The 20,917-nt window shown below is 40.4% G+C and overlaps 1 protein-coding gene across 2 annotated transcripts in view; it reads right to left on the bottom strand.

The window, feature by feature from the left end:
- LOC123978024 (gamma-aminobutyric acid receptor subunit rho-2-like) overlaps window positions 1-16,338 on the bottom strand; it is a 31,483-nt gene extending 15,145 nt beyond the window's left edge. The window contains exons 1-2 of one of the 2 annotated variants that reach the window (XM_046061124.1): window positions 15,965-16,338; window positions 12,166-12,272 (exon numbers count right to left, since the gene is read on the bottom strand). In XM_046061124.1, the coding sequence (XP_045917080.1) occupies window positions 12,166-12,272; window positions 15,965-16,086 (229 nt within the window). In that variant the 5' untranslated portion in view covers window positions 16,087-16,338. Of the gene's footprint in view, window positions 1-9,561; window positions 9,604-12,165; window positions 12,273-15,964 lie in introns of those variants that run through there. The other variant, XM_046061125.1, reaches the window with a different exon arrangement.
- Between the last annotated feature and the right edge of the window lie 4,579 nt (window positions 16,339-20,917).

Genomic DNA, 20,917 nt, shown 5'->3' with positions numbered 1-20,917 from the left:
AAAGAAAAGAGTTTGTTAACTCACGGAGTCAAGTCAGTCAGTCAGTAAGTCTAGTCTGTCAAAGAATCCAGTCCGGGTTTTTGCTGCTGGGCTGTGAATGTTTTATCGGCTCTGGCAAACAACCCTGCACTGAGAATGTGGAATGATGATCGGGAGGTTGAAGCTTCCAGCATCAGCAACATTTGGTTAGCATGCAAAGTTCAGCGGATATCTATGCAAAGCAATATTCTGACCACTTTAACATAACGTCGAAACTGTTACTTCTTCACATTCTATTAATAAGGTTTATTTTTAATGTTTTAAACAACATTTCTGGTAATATCTTACTCATTTCACATTAAAGGCAACAAAAACACATAGGTTTAGTATGGAGCCCCTTAAGGGTCACGGAGAGAATATTTTTGAGGACTACTTTTGCGTTCCCTCACAATATGTTTTGAATTACCTTGCTTACCTTAGGTAATGCAAAAGTATTGCGAGAGAATGCAAAATGTATTGGACAAGAACTATTGTGAAGTAATGCAAAAATTTGGGAGGTAACGCAAAACAGATTGTGAGGGAATGCTAAAGTTTTCTCACCATGACCCTTCGGGGGCTCTGTAGTTTACGGCATAATTGTGATTTCGAGTTAAAAAAACATTAACTGCTAGGTTATGACTGGGCAAAAACTCTTGCATGTCCACTATGAGTTCAATTCCAAGGAATACTCAGCTGTTGAACTATGTACGCCTAGTGTGGGTAACTAAGATTTAGCTAATCATGGTCCCCTGAGGGGATATCATAATGATGGCTTGCACTTTTTCGCACCACCAACCAGCCAAAATGTTCACTGATACGAGACTGTCCTTACCAGAAAAATCAAAGCATTGTATTCTACTAGCAGTATACTACTAGCCTTCTCATCAATAGCTAAACAAATGAACACATCCTTCTGTCATTTGTGTACTAAAGTCACATTGACTGCTGTAGTACAGTTAATCTGAGCAGCAGTAAGGGTTCCAGCCTTACATAACAAGTGGCACAGCAAAGCTGCTACCTGGAAGGGTGGATATTAATTCGTGCCCAGTTCCAGCTGTTAACAGAGTGTCCTCCCTACTCTTAATCACACCATATGCCACATATGCCACACGTGCCAGACTCAGCAATGCTTGAGCCTCTGCTGACATGTTGCCTCAGTGGACGTAACACCAGACACCTGCTGTGAAAAAAGCCCGGACTAGTGCTGCTTATGGAGCAGGATGGGTCTCTGATTTGGCTTTGTTTCAGCTCTCTCTGCTGCTGGGTCACAGGAAGCCAAAGCCAGTATCCATTCTGAGCTGAGCTAAACTGCACTGCGAGAATACAGCAGTGGTAAAAGGGTCTGTCCAGATTAGGGATATAGCCATGTATGTTCCCTAAATTACAAGGTTTGGCCACAGATTGAGGTAGAAGAAGTGAGGTTTGTGTTTGTTCAGCCACAGATGAAATGTCCTGTGTGTGGTTTTGCCAGAAGATTTCCTTTTTCTATTTTGAGCTGACAGCATCAGCGAATTATTCCATGTCACTGATTATCAGATGAGACCCATGAATGCGTCATCCCAATGCTCCACTTCGTAATTCCTGTTGGCCCTCGCAGGCCTCAGTAGCACTTCCGTGTGGGCTGTTTTCAAACGGGGCATGAAGCAAGAAAACGTCAGACAATGTTTTTTCTATAGACCTTCCAGTCCCCACATGAACACAACTACACTGAGTACCAACATAACAGGAGAAAAAAGTAAAAGTTAAAATGCAAAACCGCCTGCTTATGGGAACACAGTCTGCAGAACAGGTATTTAGATAGTTTCTTTTCAAATCCAAAACAAAAGCACATAAAGTACACCTTAAATTATTCATTTCATTCAATTCATTCACTTTCATTTAAGATGTGGGAGGTCTGCACGGCTGGATTAAACCATTAGAGACGGCTGAGGTAAAAAATGATTGTGGGCCCCCCTGTTGCTCCTGCTCTTTGTGTGTTGTTTGTGCACCCAGTCTCCTTCAAGTGCTCATTATGAGCAGTACACACAGCAGACTACACATGGCAGTGTCATCATAATTTACCCAGAAAGAAGTACTCCTGTGTTGGAACTTAATGAAGTAAATTGTTGTGATTTGATTGACAATTTGATATAGGGCCCACTTATTAGTCAGGGTCAAAAGATTAGGTAATAAACCGTCGCCTTAAGGTCCTTATCATTTCTGGTGATACCATGATGTATTAGACATATTCTCAAACAAATTTGTCAAATCACTAAAACTTGCAGTGAAAGTTCAGGCTTCAGGGGTGCCTTGAGGTCTAGGGATCCAGGGCAGCCTAGTCATAAATAGATTGGTTTAGTGACAGTCTGGATATCGCTGTAATTTATTTGTAATTCAAAAACAAAACAATAAATCAAGAATCAGTAAAAATTACAAAACTAAAATGTAATAATAATACTAAAATTAATAATGAATAATCTGACTATCGTGACTATTTACACCTAGACTTAGTTCTGAGTTTAGTTTAACTATAATAATCTTGCTCAACACTTTACATACTACTACTACTTTACACTTCACTTCCATTTCTGTCTATTGTTCTTTTTTTCATTTGAAAAGAAAAAAGGAATAGACCATGTGACTATCATTTTTTGTTTAAAACATAATTAATTGACTGATGTACACAGATCTTTTCATTCTTTAATTCACAAAGGAATAATGATAAAAAGATTTTGAAACAAATAACAGAAAATGTTCAAATTACAAATAAATTACTACTGATTATTTGTGCGAGATGAGAAGATCAATATCAATCTCATGTCTGTCGGAGTCTTTACACAGTTTATCTAGTTTAGCATGAAGACTAGAAGCAATTAACACACATATTACACCCTTATTAACACACTGTATATTTGGTTGCCAGGTTTGGTACCATCGAGACCAAAGCAAAACCTGTGCTGGCTGACCACATCTTGCAACCCACAGTCTCGCAGCAGACACTGCACAGTATTGGAGGAATGGATAAAAAGTTATTCAGAATTTTTCTGTGAGCACCACAAATACACATCTGTCCACCTCCACTGTATTGGGTTGGGGGCAGAAAACTATATAAAGCACTATATTTACTGTCTTGAAAAAGTACTGTACTTGCCACAGACAGTACTTTTTGCTAACAGCTTGACAATGCAATGCACCACATTTTTTAGATGCCATCACTATAGAATAAACTACTACCTTCTTGTAAAGAAATGAATACCTTTAGCCTATAAAAAATCCATCAAATTAAACTCTCAGAGAAGGAGAAATCTCTCTTTGGTTGAGCTACTCACAAGTGTATGTTCACACAAAAGCCATGAGCCATGTGAGGGGTCACAAGAAGATATTGCTTAATTTTAAAGCTACAATGTGTAAGATATGGGCAGAATTTTAGTTGAAAACATAAATAAAATATCCGAATGTGAAGAAGTACCAATTCTGATGTTATATCATCATGATATGTACATGTATGTATATATGTATATACATACATCCATACGCATCATATGATCGTTCATATCGTTGTCTTTTGTCTCAATTGTCAGGGGATGCGGTGGTTCACTTGTACTCTGTGATTGGTAGGTTTTAGCTTCTATCTTTCATTTTTTGCAACTGCAAAACTGTCTACTTCTTTCTGAGATAGTTTTTTCCTACAAATTTGACAATATTCCTCTGGGGAGTGCAGTTATAGACAGTTTGTCGGACTTAGTAACTTAGGGGGGCGGGCTTAGCGAAGGGTCAATTAAGCTATAAATTCAAGAGTTTCGATGACATCGACTAGTGATGTCTGATACCACTTAATTCCAATAGGATCCAATACCAAGTAATACATTATTGCCGATACCAATACCAATACTTTTATATACTTACATATTTTATTTCTAGTTTAATGTGACCTCCCCCCTCCCTTAAGGATTAGGCTGTAGACTTACCAATTCAAAATAATAGCTGCATAATGACAAGACATCAAACTACATATATGTCATATTCTTTAATTATTATTTAGCGAAGTTTGCAGTGTTGCCAAAGTATTTCACTGTCTTTGTTTGCACACACATCACACAGAGCAACATCATTACCTTCACAGCTAAAACACAGCCAGACGAGACTGTTTCTACAGTCAGCCAGAGTCAGTATTCAATCGCAGGAATTGTAAAGGAGGCTCACTTCAAAGAAGCTCCGTCACAGAGCCGTAGCGCAATCATGACTTTGACAGGCTCACTCCAAATGACTGAGTTTAGATATCGATCCTTTTACATGATTATCGATTCTAGAGCAGGATACGTTGACCTGGCTGCAGAAAATCGAGCTTTGCCTTACTGTTTGCTGTTTCCTCAGCCTGTTCTTCTGCTTCGAAGGCCCCCAGCTGTATGTCCAGTCGATTGCGTTCACAGCCTTGCCGTGGGGCTTGGCACCCCGTAAGAAAGTGGCAAAACCGGCTGTTTGCCGGTGGGTTGGTCCAGAGGTTCTTCAGGCTTTAACTGGTAGCAGCAGGAAACAGTCTTACAGTAGATGTAGCTACCTCTGGTCTGTTGTTCAGAGTTGGACTGCCTGATGTCCTCAGTGTTGCTGGCGGCATTACTACTGCCTCTGCCTCGCATCTCAATAAGCTAGTATATAAATAAATAATAAAATAGCTCTCATTACTTCTCCTCTTCTCTTCATGACCATACTTGCTAACCCTCCCATTTTTTATTGCCCTCTCCCGGCTTCCTCAAGGATTCCAGCAGTGTGTTTAATGTCATTGTAACTTTAGTTAAGTGGTGGAGGCTACGCTGCTGACAGAAGTGGTTGTAGATTTAATTCTGAAACAGTGTGGTATATAACGAACGGGCCTCTCCATTCCCCCTAGGTCATCACTTCTAAATATTCTGTAACACCACCTAAAGCAGCTAACGCTGCCCGTTACTAAATTAATAATAATAATAATAATCTTTATTTGTAGAGCACTTTTCAAAAACAAGTTACTAAGTGCTTTAAATTAACCACAAAGCCAATCAGTGGAGGAGTGCTAACGGTAATGAGCCATTAAACTATAGTTTTTAACGTATTCTTAATATTTCTGCGACTGTTCTTCTTGTCTGCAGTTACAGTTGGTGTCACGGGAATGATTAAACCAGAGGGGACATGTAAATAGGGCTGCCAATTTCTTGAAATGGAAATAAGGGACTGTCCCCAGTCCCTTATGGGCGGGCATATGCTCATTAATTTTCTGCATTCTGGTGAAATTTTCGGCACCAATTTCTGCCTTTTCGGCATTAATCCTGGTGGAAATGTTTTTATTTAGGTTATTTAAGGGGAAACATAAAACTGAGTTAGCAGGTGACAATTCAAAATATAAAAATATAACAGAATATAAGGCAGTAGGCCAGTATATAAGACTTCCAAGCATTCTGTACTTCTTTCTTTCTTTTATGATTTAGTCTTCCCTTCACTTTTGTGTCTTTGTTAGGGGAAGTGCCTGTTAAATGTGCATTTGGCAACTATTCACATCAATTAGAAATGTATTCAATTATAAACTCCTGGACTTAAAGTTCATGTGTTTCAGCAAATGTTCTGCTTATGTTCTTTATGCACATTCACAGTCTATCCCCCACATGTCAAGAAAAAGTTATAATATTACGAGACTAATGTCATCATGTAATAATTAATTTTTTTAAAGTCTACCTGCCACTGTGTATTACATTATTGCTCTGCTGGAAGTAGGCTATCCCCTTCAGACTGCATCAGCTGGGTGGGTTGATTTGCGCTGAGTGAACATTAAACATTTATACATTTGTTGAAATGAAAATTGACGTGTGACATGAGAGCGTGTGAAAACTATCAGTTGTGTGAGTCTCACGCTCAATGCGTATAAGCATAACGGACACGTCTTTTAGTTTCTAAATACAGGGCGATTCTTTATTTTATGGCAACCCCAATAAATGAGAGCTGAAAAAGGATCTAACACGGCTTCCTGCCAGACAAAGTTATCTAGCTCCTCTTTAAAATGTGAAATGTTTTAGTTATACTGTAGTTGAGTGAAATCTAAGTGCAAGTCCTCCTTGTAAACAGTCATGTAGTATTAGATGCATTCAACAGCAGGTCACTGTATCATAGAGAGCAAGTTTAGACAGGTGGTGGTTGACAAATGGTTCTTGTAGCTTTGGTTAGACTTAAAAGAGTGCTGGTGAAGGGATACACTAGATGTGAATATGTTACATTGAAAGTAGTTATAGCCCACATACAGAACAGTTTTCAATATTGGCCTGTTGTAAGTGTAGTTTTTTCAGGAAAGGGGTCTACTATCCAAATCATTCTCAAAATCAAAATATCGACTCATAAATCGGCTCTTTTTCACTAACGGCCCCCCAAAACTCATATCGGTCGGGCTCTACTAATTTGCACCTCATAATAGCAACTAGTCGGCGTTAGCTGGCAAGCTAACAATCAGCCTTTCTGATATTCACTGTCTTTTCACCCGATCATCTGATTCTTTTTGGCCTGACGGGCTTCAGTACATTACATCACTACATTTCGTTAGCTGCGGTGTTGTCGCTGTGGTCGGCAGGAGGCTTGGGAGCACCCTCGCAGCTACATCCTGACCCAATACGTCACATTACAAGCAGAATAGTGGCCGTTGCAAGCAATGGAGAAAACAGGCATGGGGTCCATTTCTGTGAGGTTACAGTCCGTTGACAAAAAAGAAGTAAAAACAATGATTTATTAATAAGTGATTTAAAAAAAAAAAAACTAAATACGGCCCCTTTAAACAATTCTTAACAGTAAAAATAGCAAAATAGCTGATTAAAGAAATCAGGCCACTAACAGTAAATAAAGATAGAATGAACAAACAGATTATCAGTTAAGAAACAGTTCTAGGTCAAACTTTAACCTACAACTTTTGTTCTCAAACATACTTTCTACTGATAAACATGGTACTGTGGAGGCTAATAAAGAAGAGAAGAACAAACACAGATTAAATGTTACACTTTAGTGGCTGAGTAGGATATCCATAGACAGTAGGGGTATTAATTAACAACAATGTTTTGACTATTTTGCAGTTACACGTAACGTCTATGCAAATAACTACTAGAAGAAGGAATAGGAATTAATTATACAAATTAAGCAAACAATTTATAGTGGAGCAAATTGAACCCCTGTAACACAAAAAAAAGAATTACTGTGCATTCAGACCAAATGCGAATTTAATCCTTGCTTTGCTTTCCTCACGAGGGTTTTATGTCTGGACTACTGCCGAGGGTTCACACACAACGCGATAATGCGAATAAGCACAACCCGCGATTACTACAGCTGTATGAAACCAAAGTAAAGATTTTGCTGTGATTTAGTTGCAATAAACCGATCTAAATGATGCTGAAATAACAAACATATGAATTTCTGCTTCGCCAGCAGACCTTTGGAGGCCTGGCAGTACTCGAGGCCGTCAACAGGGCAGCAGGGGCCAGGGAAACAGGAGGCTGCGCTAAATCTGGGATAGTGGTCTGCTGCCTTTCAGGTAAAACCAGTTAGCTGGCGCATCTGAGTGACCCACACTTAGATGTGCCAGCCACTTAGGTGGATGAAATAGATGCAAAGCCAGCTATCAATACTGTAATATTATTACTTTTACCAGTAACTAGTGTAAGGGTTGACTATTTCCAAATCAGTAATAATAATACACGTTCAGGTAATGCTGCGTTACCGCATTACCTGAACGCACCATCCTTGATGTGAATGCACAACTGCGTGGCAGGTCAGCAGCACCGGACCTTATGTTGTGACCAATGTCAGCTGTCAAATGTCCCCATAGGTACTCTAAGATTTAAGTGTTTTTGTTAATAATGTCATGACTGGGGAGAAATCTCATGGATGACATTAAAGATGCTTGGTAACCTTTTTATAACTGGGTTTCATTTATTGTAAATAAATAAGGCCAAAGGTTTAAAGTGAAGGGACAAGATATCACTTAGTTTTCCTCCTTAGGTTCTTCATGGGAGAATTTGGCTTGAGCAAAGGCTAGAGAAACAGGGACTGATCAGCTCCATTTTAGGCAACTGCTTCACTTCATTTATCAGACGAGCCAAGTATGAATTGTAAAATTTGAAAAGCTATCAAATCTATTTTAGCCTCTGATACTCACAATGAACTTCTTCCTTGCATTAGAAAGGACACCATCTCCAATTCTGAAAGATCTGCTGTGCTGGAATATTTAAATGAGCACTTCATCGCCTCTGGCTCCCTGATTAACCAGTCTCGCCTTCAGGCATGACTGTTGATTGTACTTTTGATGGTCAGCCATTTCATTTTGTTCTGTCAAGGAAGTTCACAGACATCTTCTTTCACTGGGCACCTGATCCTCACACATGTTCTTCCTCTATTAAAGGTCGGGGTGGGGGGTGGGGGGTACTTCACTTAACAATCATAAGCCTATTTCCAATGTAACCATCTTATTGGATTTTATCAAACTCTCAAAGGCCTTCGATACAGTTGACCACTCTATCATGAAGCAACGTCTGCTCGATATTGGGTTGTCTTAGGTTGAAAAATAACCTTTCTTAAATGACACAACATGTCCAATTTGATAGCACTTCCTCCAGTATATTACATGTTGTGTCCCCTCAAGGTTCTGTTCTGGATCCAGTTTTTTTAGTATCTATGTTAACAACCTGGGTCCAAATGTTCCCGAGTCACAGTTCAATTTTTTGATTGAACGGTGATTGATTGATTTAATTTCATATTGAAAACTTAGTATAAAAAATTAAAGCTTAAGCTTGGTTTTTATTTTAGAAACAAATCCTGCCTTTCCCCTGTTGCCAATTCAATTCCATTCAATTTTATTTATATAGCGCCAAATCACAACAACAGTGATCTCACAGCGCTTTTCATAAAAGAGCAGGTCTAGACCGTACTCTGTGATGCTATTTGCCAGAAATAAAATGGTTGAGGCTACATTCCTTTGCTTGCTTGACTATGGTGATCTGTTATGCATGCACGCCTCTGCCCAATGCTTGCATTAGCTGGATACGGTGTACTGCTACAAACTCTCACTCACCATTGCACCCTTTATCCCAGAGTCCAGTGGAGTTCAGAGGACTTCATTGGCCTTGCGCAGACTCACTCACTGGTACATATTTATTTGTAAGTCCATCTTAGTCTGCTCCCCTCTTACCTTTGTGGGTATATACCACCTAAAATTATAATTTGCACTCAAATGACACCCTCTAACTGCCTGTCCCTAAGGCTCGCACTGAAATGGGCTAACAGGCTTTCATGTACTCTGCCCCTGCAACCTGGAACCACTTGCAGACAGTTTCAGATAGGCTTATCCAAATCAGAGGATTTAAAAATTTAGTGAAGGTTTTGGAGGCTAATTCAATTGGAATTTATAATTTCTCCCTTGGCTGGATGGATTCCTGTCAATGTGTTGCTGCTGTCTTGGTCAGGGCTCTCTTGGATTAAAGATTTTTTAATCTCAATGGGACTTTCTGGTTAAATAAAGGTTAAATAAAATAACTTCAAACTCAACAGAAACAAAATACAACTCACCAAAACCATCTTGGTTAGTTCCAACTGTTCCAACACAACTGAGATAAATATTCTGGCTCTAGACGGTGTCACTGCCTCTCTGATGCCCGAGCTTCCTCTGGCTCCTCTCCCGCTTGATGCCTCTGTAACGGTAACCATCTAGGCTGTGCAGTGAGTAAACTGCACTCCCTGATGCCTTAAGAGACGTGCTAGCGACAGGCATAGCGCCCATGCGTTTAAGCCTCCTCAATAGCGCGTCCAACTTCGCAGTCCAACTTCACGCCTGTTACACCTCTCCTGCCTCGATTGAACCTCACCATGTCTTTGTCGTCCCCGGAGTCAGAGTCCTGGTCGGAGCCGCTGTAAATCACCGTGTACAGAACACAACCTCCAAGACCATGGTTCATTGGGAAACTATTGAGCCTGGTTCCGCTGCCTACTCGCCCGCTCCAATTCAGGTGCCCATTCGGATTTACTGAGCTAATAATCTGATGGCAATTATCAGCCTGATTTGTGATTTGCTGCCCCCTATTTTTTTGGAGTATGAATTCGACAGGTGGAGAGAAGTCTCAATTCTTATACGTTGTACTTTCAAGGGGTCACAATCCATCAAGGTTGGGAACCACGGGGCACTGGTTAGCTCACCTGGTAGAGCATGCGCAACATATAGAAGGCAGAAGTCCTTACCGCAGCAGCATGTCATCCCCTCTCTCCAGCTGTTCTAACTAATAAAGGCAAAAAGCCTAAAAATATATACAGTCGAATGGTTTTTGGACATAGCCGTGTTTTTGCTTCTGCTTTTTGCTTTAAAGTGAGAGTTTGTAAGAGGAAGAGTGTGTTATTTTCTCTTCCAGGGCTTCTGGTTACATAAACCTGACAGACAGACCTCCTTACAGACAACACAGCTGATCCTGAAACATAAATTCATCTTGTAAATTACTTGTCAAAAGCTTTTACAGAAAGTCAAGTATCTCAGATTACAGCTGCACTGTAGTCTATTAATTTGTTAATTTAGTAAGTCACGCTTTCACAGATTGAATTGTCCTCACGTAATTTAATTTCAGGTGTGTCGAGAATAGAGGGAGAAAAAACCCCTATCCATTCCACCTAATGATGCGGGACTGCTCCTCTTTTGGAGGATTAGCCACTGTAAATCCACTGTTGTTTTACCCGAGACACATTAGTCCAAGTGAAAGGATGCATTTGATGGAGGATTCTTCAGATCCTATGAGTGAAATGGGGGAAAACATGCTCTCTCTTTTTAATGCAAATGTGACTAATGCATGCCATGTCTATCCATGCCATCAAATGTCTTTTAAACCCGAGGCAGACAGGGAGCACCATAAATAGATGTACCCAGGAAATCACAACTTTATATGATGACAAATATTCTGTCTGAACCTATGTCTCCCTTCAGCTTCCTGTATGTGTTTGATTTGTCAGGCCACAGTAGGGGGCCACCCAATAGGAGCAGCAAAGGTCTAAGTTGGATAACAGAAACCTTATCAACATTCACAGCTCCAACTGCACACTATTGATAATTCAGACCTCATTCACCGTTGCTCTTTTGGCTATGGGATCACAACAAGCAGTTTATTGAATACATTTAGACAATAAACTGCTCCACGGTCAGGATTTCTCTGATAGTGACACATGAATTTTCTCCATCCCTATGCCGGCATGTATCGTCATTCTTGATATCGTTGCCCCAGTGAACGGGAAGCGGCAGTGTAAGAGGCTTTCATTAGTAACACTGCAGTTGTTCCCACGGCAGCTGCTGCACCCTTTTTCCTCTTTTTTTACCTCCAGTCTCACAGGCAGCAGCGGGGCGCTTACACAAATCAGCTTTTGATAATGTTTGAATAAGACAATTGCGTTGTTTTTCTTTTGCTGCTACAGAAGCTTCCTGCAAACCGCCAGCAAACATATGCTGACAAACGCAAGACAAAAAGTGATCCTCAGTGGGGTCCATGTTCCCATCTGTGGCTGCAACTGTAGTCCAAGAGGAGCATGAAATTCACTGTGGGGCGTGTCATTTAGCTCTTCCCCTCCTCCTGTGCTTAAACACGGTCTGTTTCTGCTAACCCACAGAATGGAACTCTTTAGTTCAAGAAGTAGGATTCTTGTTTTAAATTGCCTCCCCACATCCCAGCAGCAGTGCCATTGTCCTGACATTCATCATGTAAAGCAAGGACACAGAGGCACACACAACATGCTTTGGTTGACTTTTACTTTGGTCCAACACAAGCTACGATCAGAGGTTCACATTTTTTTGCAAGATGCTGCAAGAGGACCTCTGCTCAGCTCTGTGTCAAAATGGATTTACGCTGTAATAAAAACTTTTTTCTTTTGCTTGTGGCTTCAAGCTTCACATCTCGTCTTATTGTACTCTTTAGGTTTGGCAGTTGAGTGGAAGAGAAGACAGGTGGGAAAAATAAACTTGCTTCTGCTTTCCCAGTCAGCATGGTATCAATATTCACTTCATACTTAGGTTCAACCAAGGGTGAACCTAATATTATCTTGTGGAAATATACTCTTCTTTAAATTCAGCAATGGACAGTTCACGAACATGATCACTGATTGACTGAAGTTGCGACATTGTCTCCAAAAGCTCATAGAACTTACCTGCAAAGGCGGGCCTCATGGTGAAGTCATGCTCGTCTATGCGCAGAAGGTGTGTCGTCTTCACCTTTCGGGTTTTGGTTCCATCCACAGCCTTCTTTGACAGAGGACTGGCAAGAGGCCAGCAGACAGAGAGGGGAGGTTTTTAAAGGGCCATTAGAGTTTGGTCTTAAAGGATAAGGCTGGATAATTTTTAACCAATTGCATGAAAAGTCCAAAACCAATAATGTGTCAGTCTGTCTCTAAAAACCTTCCAACATATTCAATAATAATAATTATAATTATACCTCATTTTTTTCAATAATCTTTTTATATTTCTATATTTTCTATTTATATTATTTATTATTATTCTTTTTTTTAATGCCTTGTTACGTGAGCTGTAATTAAATAAACAGATCACCCATCCATCCATTATCTATACCCGCTTATCTGTGCAGGGTTGCAGGGGGGCTGCAGCCAATCCCGCAAGAGGCGGTACACCAGTCCATTACAGGACACAAACAACCACTCACATTCACACCTAAGGGCAATTTAGAGTCACTAATTAACCTAGCCTGCATGTCTTTAAACTGTGGAAGGAAGCTGGAGCACCTGGAAAGAACCCACACAGACACGGGGAGAACATGCAGACCCAGGCCCAAGGTTTGACCACCGGAACTTCATGCTGTGAGTGCTAACCACTGCACCACAGTGCTGCCCTCTGGATTACATCTAATGCTAATGTTTTTTTTTATGAATACAGTATATAATGATTATTTAATTAGCCAAATAAACTATGGTTAAGGTTAAACAACTAAAACACTTGGTTATGTTGAGAAAAGAGTGTGATTCATTAATTACTGGTTTGTGACAAAACGTAAATCTCTGCCTCACACATAAAAGTCATATGAGCTCCACCCTATCCACTATTGCGACCTCTAAGACTGTCCTCCCACGAAGAATGAGTAGGCAAGTAGCCTACTCTAAACAAAGCCGTCTGGTGGCTGTTGTAATTATAAAGGGAGCAACCAGGGGCCTGTACCACAAAGCAAGTTCAACATACCCAGGATATCTTTTCGTTATTTGGCTTCACTAACCCTAACAATCACAATCGGGATAAGCGGTCACACAAAGCTGGTTATCAGCTTGGTAAGTCAACCCAGGGTTTCCCAATCCAGCCATGAGTGCGTTCACATAAAATAGGCAGAGTTAGTAGCAGATGACAAATCGCAGTCACGGACATGTCCATTGGCAGCAGAGCATCATATTTTACAAACTATGAGCAAACTGTAATATTATATATAATACTATAATATCTGTGTAGGCCAATGACAATCTTACATTATTCTTTAAGCTTGGCTGTGTGTAGGCGTTTCCATATTAAAAGCCTCGGGCACTGAATAAGTGCTCGTTCCAACTCACTTCTCCTCAGAATAATTAATTTAACACACTCAAAAGTGTTCCAAACATTGTTCTAAAATACCTTTTAATAACAACGTAATTAAAAATCCATTCATGCCATAAACTGTGCTCAAATAGTGTTTAAAAGACTGAATCTCAACATTAAGGCTACTGAAAACTCCTCCACATTACCTGCACCCACAGAGCAAAAGGTGGGGAATCTGACCAGTCTCTATAATACAAGATAGCCACTAACCTAAAATAGATATCATATTAAACTTCATTTCAAAATACCAAACTATACGCTCATAATATTCAGCCTCAAGAAAAATGAAACTCATTTATTTTAACGGCTGCAACAGGCTGTGTGAAACGGACCTGGGAGCAAATAAAAAATAGTAAAACACATTTTAAGTGGTAAATATGCTTACTGTCATATCTTAAAAACATAAAAAAGTAGCCTACAAGGCTTTCTTCAATAAGTCTCTGTACGATGATCTCACTAGGCTATACAAAGTTTCTCCGCATCACCGCAGCAAACATAAAGCAGCCTATAAAACAGTCTGTGGGATCTCCTACGGATGGTGATGTCATTTCCCAAGAGTACTGATTGGTCAGTAAGCTGTGCTTTTATAGAGGTCATCTCTCATCTGGAACATAACCTGCTCCGGAGCAGGTTAGCCAAAGTTACCATGGCGATCTACCCCAGAAAGAAGTGTACCTCCGTCGTGGTACTGAAAACCCAGGGTTAACCCCGAAGTTACCTCCATAAACTCAAATCCTGCTTCGTGGTACAGGCCCCAGGTGATGTTATTATAGAGCGACAAATCTGCATAAGGAGGAGGTCAGTGAGGATGGAGGGGTAAACCAATCACCAGAAATTTTTACGCTGGGGAATTCTGTTTTTTTCCTAACGTGAATCAACATTTAAACCACAATGTTTCCATAATGTTAACTAAGTCTTTATTATTGTAACCATGATGGCCTCTTGACACGCTTCTGTCCACAAAGCAGCAATTTAATTACTTTCAAGATCAGCACCTCTCAGCTAATCAACCTTGACTGTAGGATTAATTTGGTGTGTGCTATGGGTGTCAAATAATGCAATGTACTCGGTCTGTTTATATAAAGGGCCCACTACCTTCTACATGACACTATAGTTATTGACATCAGATGTAAATTATGAGGTGCAGAGTTGTCAAACATAAACATATATCCGGCTGAACTTCCATACCCTGTCTGTGGCTTTCAGCTCAATGTCTTTATCAACAGCTCACAAATATATAGTAAAGATTTTTGGAAAGGCTCTGCAATTTCCCGGACAGCTGGGCACATTGGTTTTTAACAAACCTAACAGGAGGAAATAGTGCTTTTGTTGGGGACCATTTTCAGTGGTGGATTAATCCCCATTTGGTGCTCTAGTGAGTATTTGGGACAGCAGGATGGTGTATGTGGGATTGAGCCAAAATGGCAAAGAAGGAACATGTCACCCAGTGCAACAGTGTGGCTTAATGTGTTTAATAGTTTAAGGACAACAATGGAACTCTTTGTCACAGAGGACTAACATATATCAGACTTAAGTTACAAACACAATAGTTGTTAATAGGATATATTCGTTGTTGTCTGCACTTGGGATTTGTTGACAGATGTATACTTTATACTTAAGAGTTGAGAGAGGGGAAGGCACCAGCATTTCAAGCAGCTGCCCATGGCTTCATAGGAGACCTTAAATTATAAATGTGAAGCCCTCTAACATTTTTTGTTGTCAAGTTTTATTTAAAATTCTATCTCTCTTTTAACAGTTTTTTAAACATTTTTTCTTTGCACTGCCTATTAAAAGAAACACTGAACAGGTTGCATTGAAAAGTTTAACAGGTTGAATTATTTGTGATTTTAATTGTAGGTGATAGTTGTTTTGGTTTGGCAGTTTTTTCAATTCTGCTTAGATTTGGGGCCCCTAAAATGCTTAGAGTGACAGGTGTGAAAGTGTGTGCTGAATCTCGAAAGATGGATTGTCTTTGCTGCTTGCAGTTTTTATGCGCAGCGGTTTGGTTCCAAGAAATAACCCCCCAAAACAGTAGTGCGACCGCGATGTGACGGCATGTATTCGTTACCACGACCTCATTAGGCTAATGGATTTAGATTGGGAATTGATATTAACAGATTTTGGTCATGCGTAGATTACACACAACTGTTTACATTCATGATGTAATGGAGAGGAGGGAAAGCTGGTGCCTCATCTAGAATTTTATGTTTGTTTTGTTTTCTCTGTCATTGGTCTATTGCACAGAATTGTGCCTAAATGTGCGAGGTATGATGAAGTAAACAGTGTTTTCCTTGATCTCCTGGATATTTGTCATATGATGTCAGAGGTGACATCTCAATAATCAAAATAAAATAAACAAAGGTTTTCAGCACTCACCTGCCTGCCTTGTGAGTCTCCGTCGGTGCGGACCACCGCTTTTTCCTACTTTTCTGTTTTCTGCACTCCCCGATCAGGATCAAACACAAAAGTAAAAGCAGAACCCTAGAGTAACACGGCATGATGAGTTTAAAAGTCCCGCAGAGAGTCGGTCAGTGACGCCTTCGGTCCGCGTGCAGGACGCTCTGTGCACGGTACCATCTTCCTGTCGGAGGCAGGAGGAAGAGAGTGAGACTCGAGGGACTGTGGTAAAGGAGTGCCGGAGAGACGGGATGGTGACGTTAGATAAGCGCTCTGATTGGTCTTCAGACTCCAGATGGGCTTTTCTGGCTCAGCAGCACACAGCAGCCGAACCATGTGCAGCCCACTGCAAAAAAAGCCTGTCTTGTTGAGTCCTGTAGAGGCTGCTGACTGCCTTCACTGCTGAGGACAGGCAGGATAATAGGGGAGACCGGGTATGGTTGTAACACTTTTTGCTTCTGCAGTTATAACTGAAAAAAAATACCCATATTTGTTTACTACAAATGACACCAAGTCAGTCCTCAACAATATCACAGACCTCTTGAGTTCATGTAACACATGCTGGGGTAAGTTGTAACAATTAGACAAAAGAAGCAAAAATGGATGGACCATGTGATACACTTTAATAACAGGTATAGTGAAATTATGTCTGACTATGTCTGATGACTTGCATGTGTATGTAAGTCCAATATACCTAATTAAAGAAAATCTTTAATCTACATCTTAAGGTCTAACAAAAAACATCAGTGTGTGAGTGGCTGTGTGTGTCAATGTGTGTATGTTCTTAATCAGAGTCACAGTCAGTGCTTGAAGTGGGCTGGTACTCACCGGTACGCAGTTGCCTTACAAATGTAAATGCTCCGTACTTGTATAGCGCCTTTCTAGTCTTTTCGACCACTCAAAGCACTTTTACACCACATCTGCATTCACCAGTCATACAATTAAGTGCTCAAACGGAAACTAACATTCACACACTGGCGAAAAAGCCGCCAGGGGCAATTCGGGGTTCAGTATCATCGACACGCAACCAGGGGGAGCCAGGGATTGAACCGCCGACCTTCCGATTAACGGCCAACCCGCTCTATCTCCTGAGCCACAGCCGCTCACAAGCTACTGGTCCTCTACTCCCTCTTGGTCGCGAAAAGATCAGGCGCTAATACACACCAACATGTGAACAAAATGTCAATTGGAAGCACTGGCACCACTTCAAGCACTGGTCACAGGGCTGACAAATGAATCCTGGTAACCCTGGAGTGCAGGTTGGGTGGGGCCAGAGACTGCATAGGGTACTCTGTAAAAATATTAAAATCAAGAAATTCCCTAGTTGTATGTATACGGGATGGTTGTAACAATTTATAAAGTCGTGTTACAACCAGCCCCACCCCTGTTAGCCACTGTTTAGCTAGCGGTTTGAAATTAGCAAGGAAAAAAATGCTATATTTTAGTAAGTTCTATCTTACCTCTAATCGGTGGAATTGGTGTTCTTACAACTCTCCCCATGTTACAACCATACCTGGTCTCCCCTAAAATAAATCTAGACCTGCACGCAGGTAGTAACGTGTCCTTTTTTAAACAACACTATGACACTATGCACACCATATAGCTGTACGTTTGTTACAGCAGTTCCACTAAAATGTTTGTTAATGTATACTAATCACAGTTGTAAAAATTGAAACTCCTTTCTCCTACCAAAGAGATAAAGCAGCAGGAAGTAGAAACAGGTAAGTTAATAAGAATATTTTTCTTCCATGGGTTTCTTTACAGAGTTTATTAATGTCTTGGAAATTATCTTCCTGGTGAGGGGTTGAGCAAAGAATTGAGTTACAATCAACTGTTGTCTTTGAAGAATTTATTTAACAAAAGAGAATAAACAGAGAAGTACTACAACACATTTACAGCTGGTCCAGAGACCTGCCGCCTAGTGCGGCTTCGGGCGTCTGGCCCCGAGCAAAGGGATGCATCATCATTTACACAGTCTAGGTTTCTCTTTTGGGGAACAGAGATCCTCTCAGCCTTGAATGAATATTCCAGGAGAGGAGAGGAACAACAAGAGAGGAAAACACCAAAACAATCTCACAGCTCTGACCTGAACCCTAGTAAATGTGGACAGATTAACATAAGGAGCAGAGGAAAGGTTACGGATAAAAACACAATACATATCTATAAGCCATAACAAAATTAGTAATAACAATATTAGTAAAGGAACATATATCCATCGCTGGACCACTCACATCCACAATTTCGGAAACTCCACACAGAAAAGCTGGGGCAACCGGGCTTTGAACCCACAATCTTCATGCTGTGAGGCAACAGTGCTAACTACTGCACCACTGCGCCGCCTAAAAGAACATGCGGTGAGCCAAAACACTTAACATCTGAGAAAAATCACACTTGCTAACTTCAATCCCCCTCTTTAACTATATCACATCACATCAGTGACAACATCACCAAACTGATATAACTGAATGAACAGTCCTCTCATAAACAGTCTCTTTGTGCTCATTGAGAGGATGAAGTATGTATCTTGGGAGCATTACCTGCGAGCTGGCTCACTGGATTTTTGGAGTGAATGTCTTGCAATTCTCGAACATGTAGTGCTACTGGTTTTAGAAACCTCAAGTCATCTAGAACGTTGTATTTCAGAAAACATTTTCATGTACCATTTGAACAAAGACATATAAGCTAATGAAAAAATGACCAAACTTAACACATTATTGGCAGAAGCATGGGCCAAACTTCCCATTTTAACTCTTCATGGAGAAGATGGATGGATGACTTCTGTCTCTAGAGGAGGAGGTGGCATTGTAGCTGAATAAAAAAGAAGGCACAAGGTTTGGAAAATGCATACACTAGCCTTCAGAACTTTGGTTGTTTCTCATCTGTGAATAAAAAAGGACAGGTTGTGCACACTGCATAAGTTTATATTTCATTCTCTTGTAATAATCTTACATTAGTGTCAATGAAATATGCAGCCTCCTTAAAGACTTGAAGTAGCTGGTGAGTGGCTCATACTGCTGCAGAATGTGAGATACACAGCTCTCCGGGTTTAACCACCGAATGGAAACATGCTGTAGCATTTCCATATATTTGCTACCGTGGAAGTCACAAAAATCTGTGATGAGAATATAAAACCCTAAAACAATTCAATGAAAATCTTATACATTTCCTTTGTACTACACTGGTGCTGCTTAAAACCTGACAGGTATCCCTTACGGTTGGTGCTTCTTCCCCTAAACCAGTGTCCAATATTCATAGTCAGATCCTCATTTACCTGAAATATAGGATCATTTATTAACATTCCATTTTGTTAACAGATTCAATACAATACAGCACAACTAACTCTTTTCCTTAGCATTAAAGGTCATGGAAAGCATATATATTAAACAGATAGGTCATTGAAAGCATATATGATCAATCTTATTTGGATTATGTGGCAAGGGGCACACATGGATGTGAATGTTTCCATTTTCATTCAGAATTCTTGATGCAATAGAATTTTTTGCTCCCGTATTGACAGGTGCATTATCGCTGGACGGACTTACACAGTTTCCCCATGGTATGGCATTTCTCTGCAAGCGCTCATAAATTTTTTGATAGATCACTTCAGCTGTGCCACAGCTACAGCAACTAGTGGTGCACATATCCAAATACCTATGGATGAAAACAGCACAATCATATAGTGCATGTTTCAAATAATTACAATACATCAGGCTGAAATTGAGTCTGTGTGTTCTGTAAAGAAATGGGTGCATGTGTGTAAGAATGTGTGAAACACAATAGCTGTCAAACTAATACCTGTACCGCTTGACCCATCTGTGATCAGTGTGAATTGGATTTTCCCTTGTCTTCATCACCAATTCATTTCTAAAATGCGGTGCCACTGCTTCATTGATAATGCATGTTGTTTTGGTGCTTGCAAACTTGAAATTCTGTGCAGTGCTGAAGTCTTTGAAGCACTCTTTTAACAACAGGCTGAAATGGCCTGCTACTGCAAATGGCACATTATGTTGCACCATTACAACAGCCACCTTAACCTCAGCTCTCCTTGTCTGCAACCGAAAGGGTTAATTAAAGCAATAAATCATAAGAATTCCATGCAACATAACTGTTTTTTTAATTAATGTAAACAATAATTAGGGTTAGTTTGCTTCTTGCTTTAGCTATGACCTCCGGGAGGTTATAGTGTTATGAAAAGATGAATGAGCATTTGTTTACTTGCCAAACTTGTGGTGCTGGCTGCCATCACGTTGATTATTAACGGTGGCTGCAAGCAGGTTACAGGTTTGTTGCTGATCATGCAACGTTACAGTTTTATTTAGTTATAACGTTACACTGAATTTGAGAGTCTGGGGGTGTGTTCGCTTACAGTAGTTAATAAGCTGTCATTAATTGCATTGCACATGACATGGTTGTCCTCTGTAAATGAAAAACAGGTTACAGTTACAGAATTCCTTATAGCTATGCAGTTTTATAAGCAGCCTGGACTGAACGCAGCAGGTGATACAACATTCATTATAACCACGAGAGACGTGACTTGGACTCTAGCTCAGAGACTTGTGAGGACCTCTGATAGGTGGCTCCTCCGCTTAATGCTTTCTTCATCCTTGTCTTGTCTGCTGACTCATTCTGTGTCTCCTCTATGGTCTCTTCCACTTTCTCCCCTACTGTCTCCCTTACTGTCTTCTCCACCGTCTCCACCACCTCTTCCATCATCTCCTCCTCTGATCTGGCATCTTTTTAGGGGGCTGACTCTTTGGTGCCCAGAATGACATACTATTCTTTTGCTTCTTCCCTGACATCTTTGAAACAGACAAATGCAATCATTAATGTATGCATTGCGAGGATATAAATCATTACTGAAATGATAGCCAGAGCACTCTGCTTTAAGAGATGTAGTCTTAGCATAGCTGAAAAGATTATTAATACAGTAAA

This window comes from Micropterus dolomieu, linkage group LG10, assembly GCF_021292245.1.
Source record: "Micropterus dolomieu isolate WLL.071019.BEF.003 ecotype Adirondacks linkage group LG10, ASM2129224v1, whole genome shotgun sequence".
Classification (NCBI taxonomy): Eukaryota; Metazoa; Chordata; class Actinopteri; order Centrarchiformes; family Centrarchidae; genus Micropterus; species Micropterus dolomieu.
Note: the sequence above shows the minus strand (reverse complement) of the source record. Positions and strands in the feature narration are given on the sequence as shown.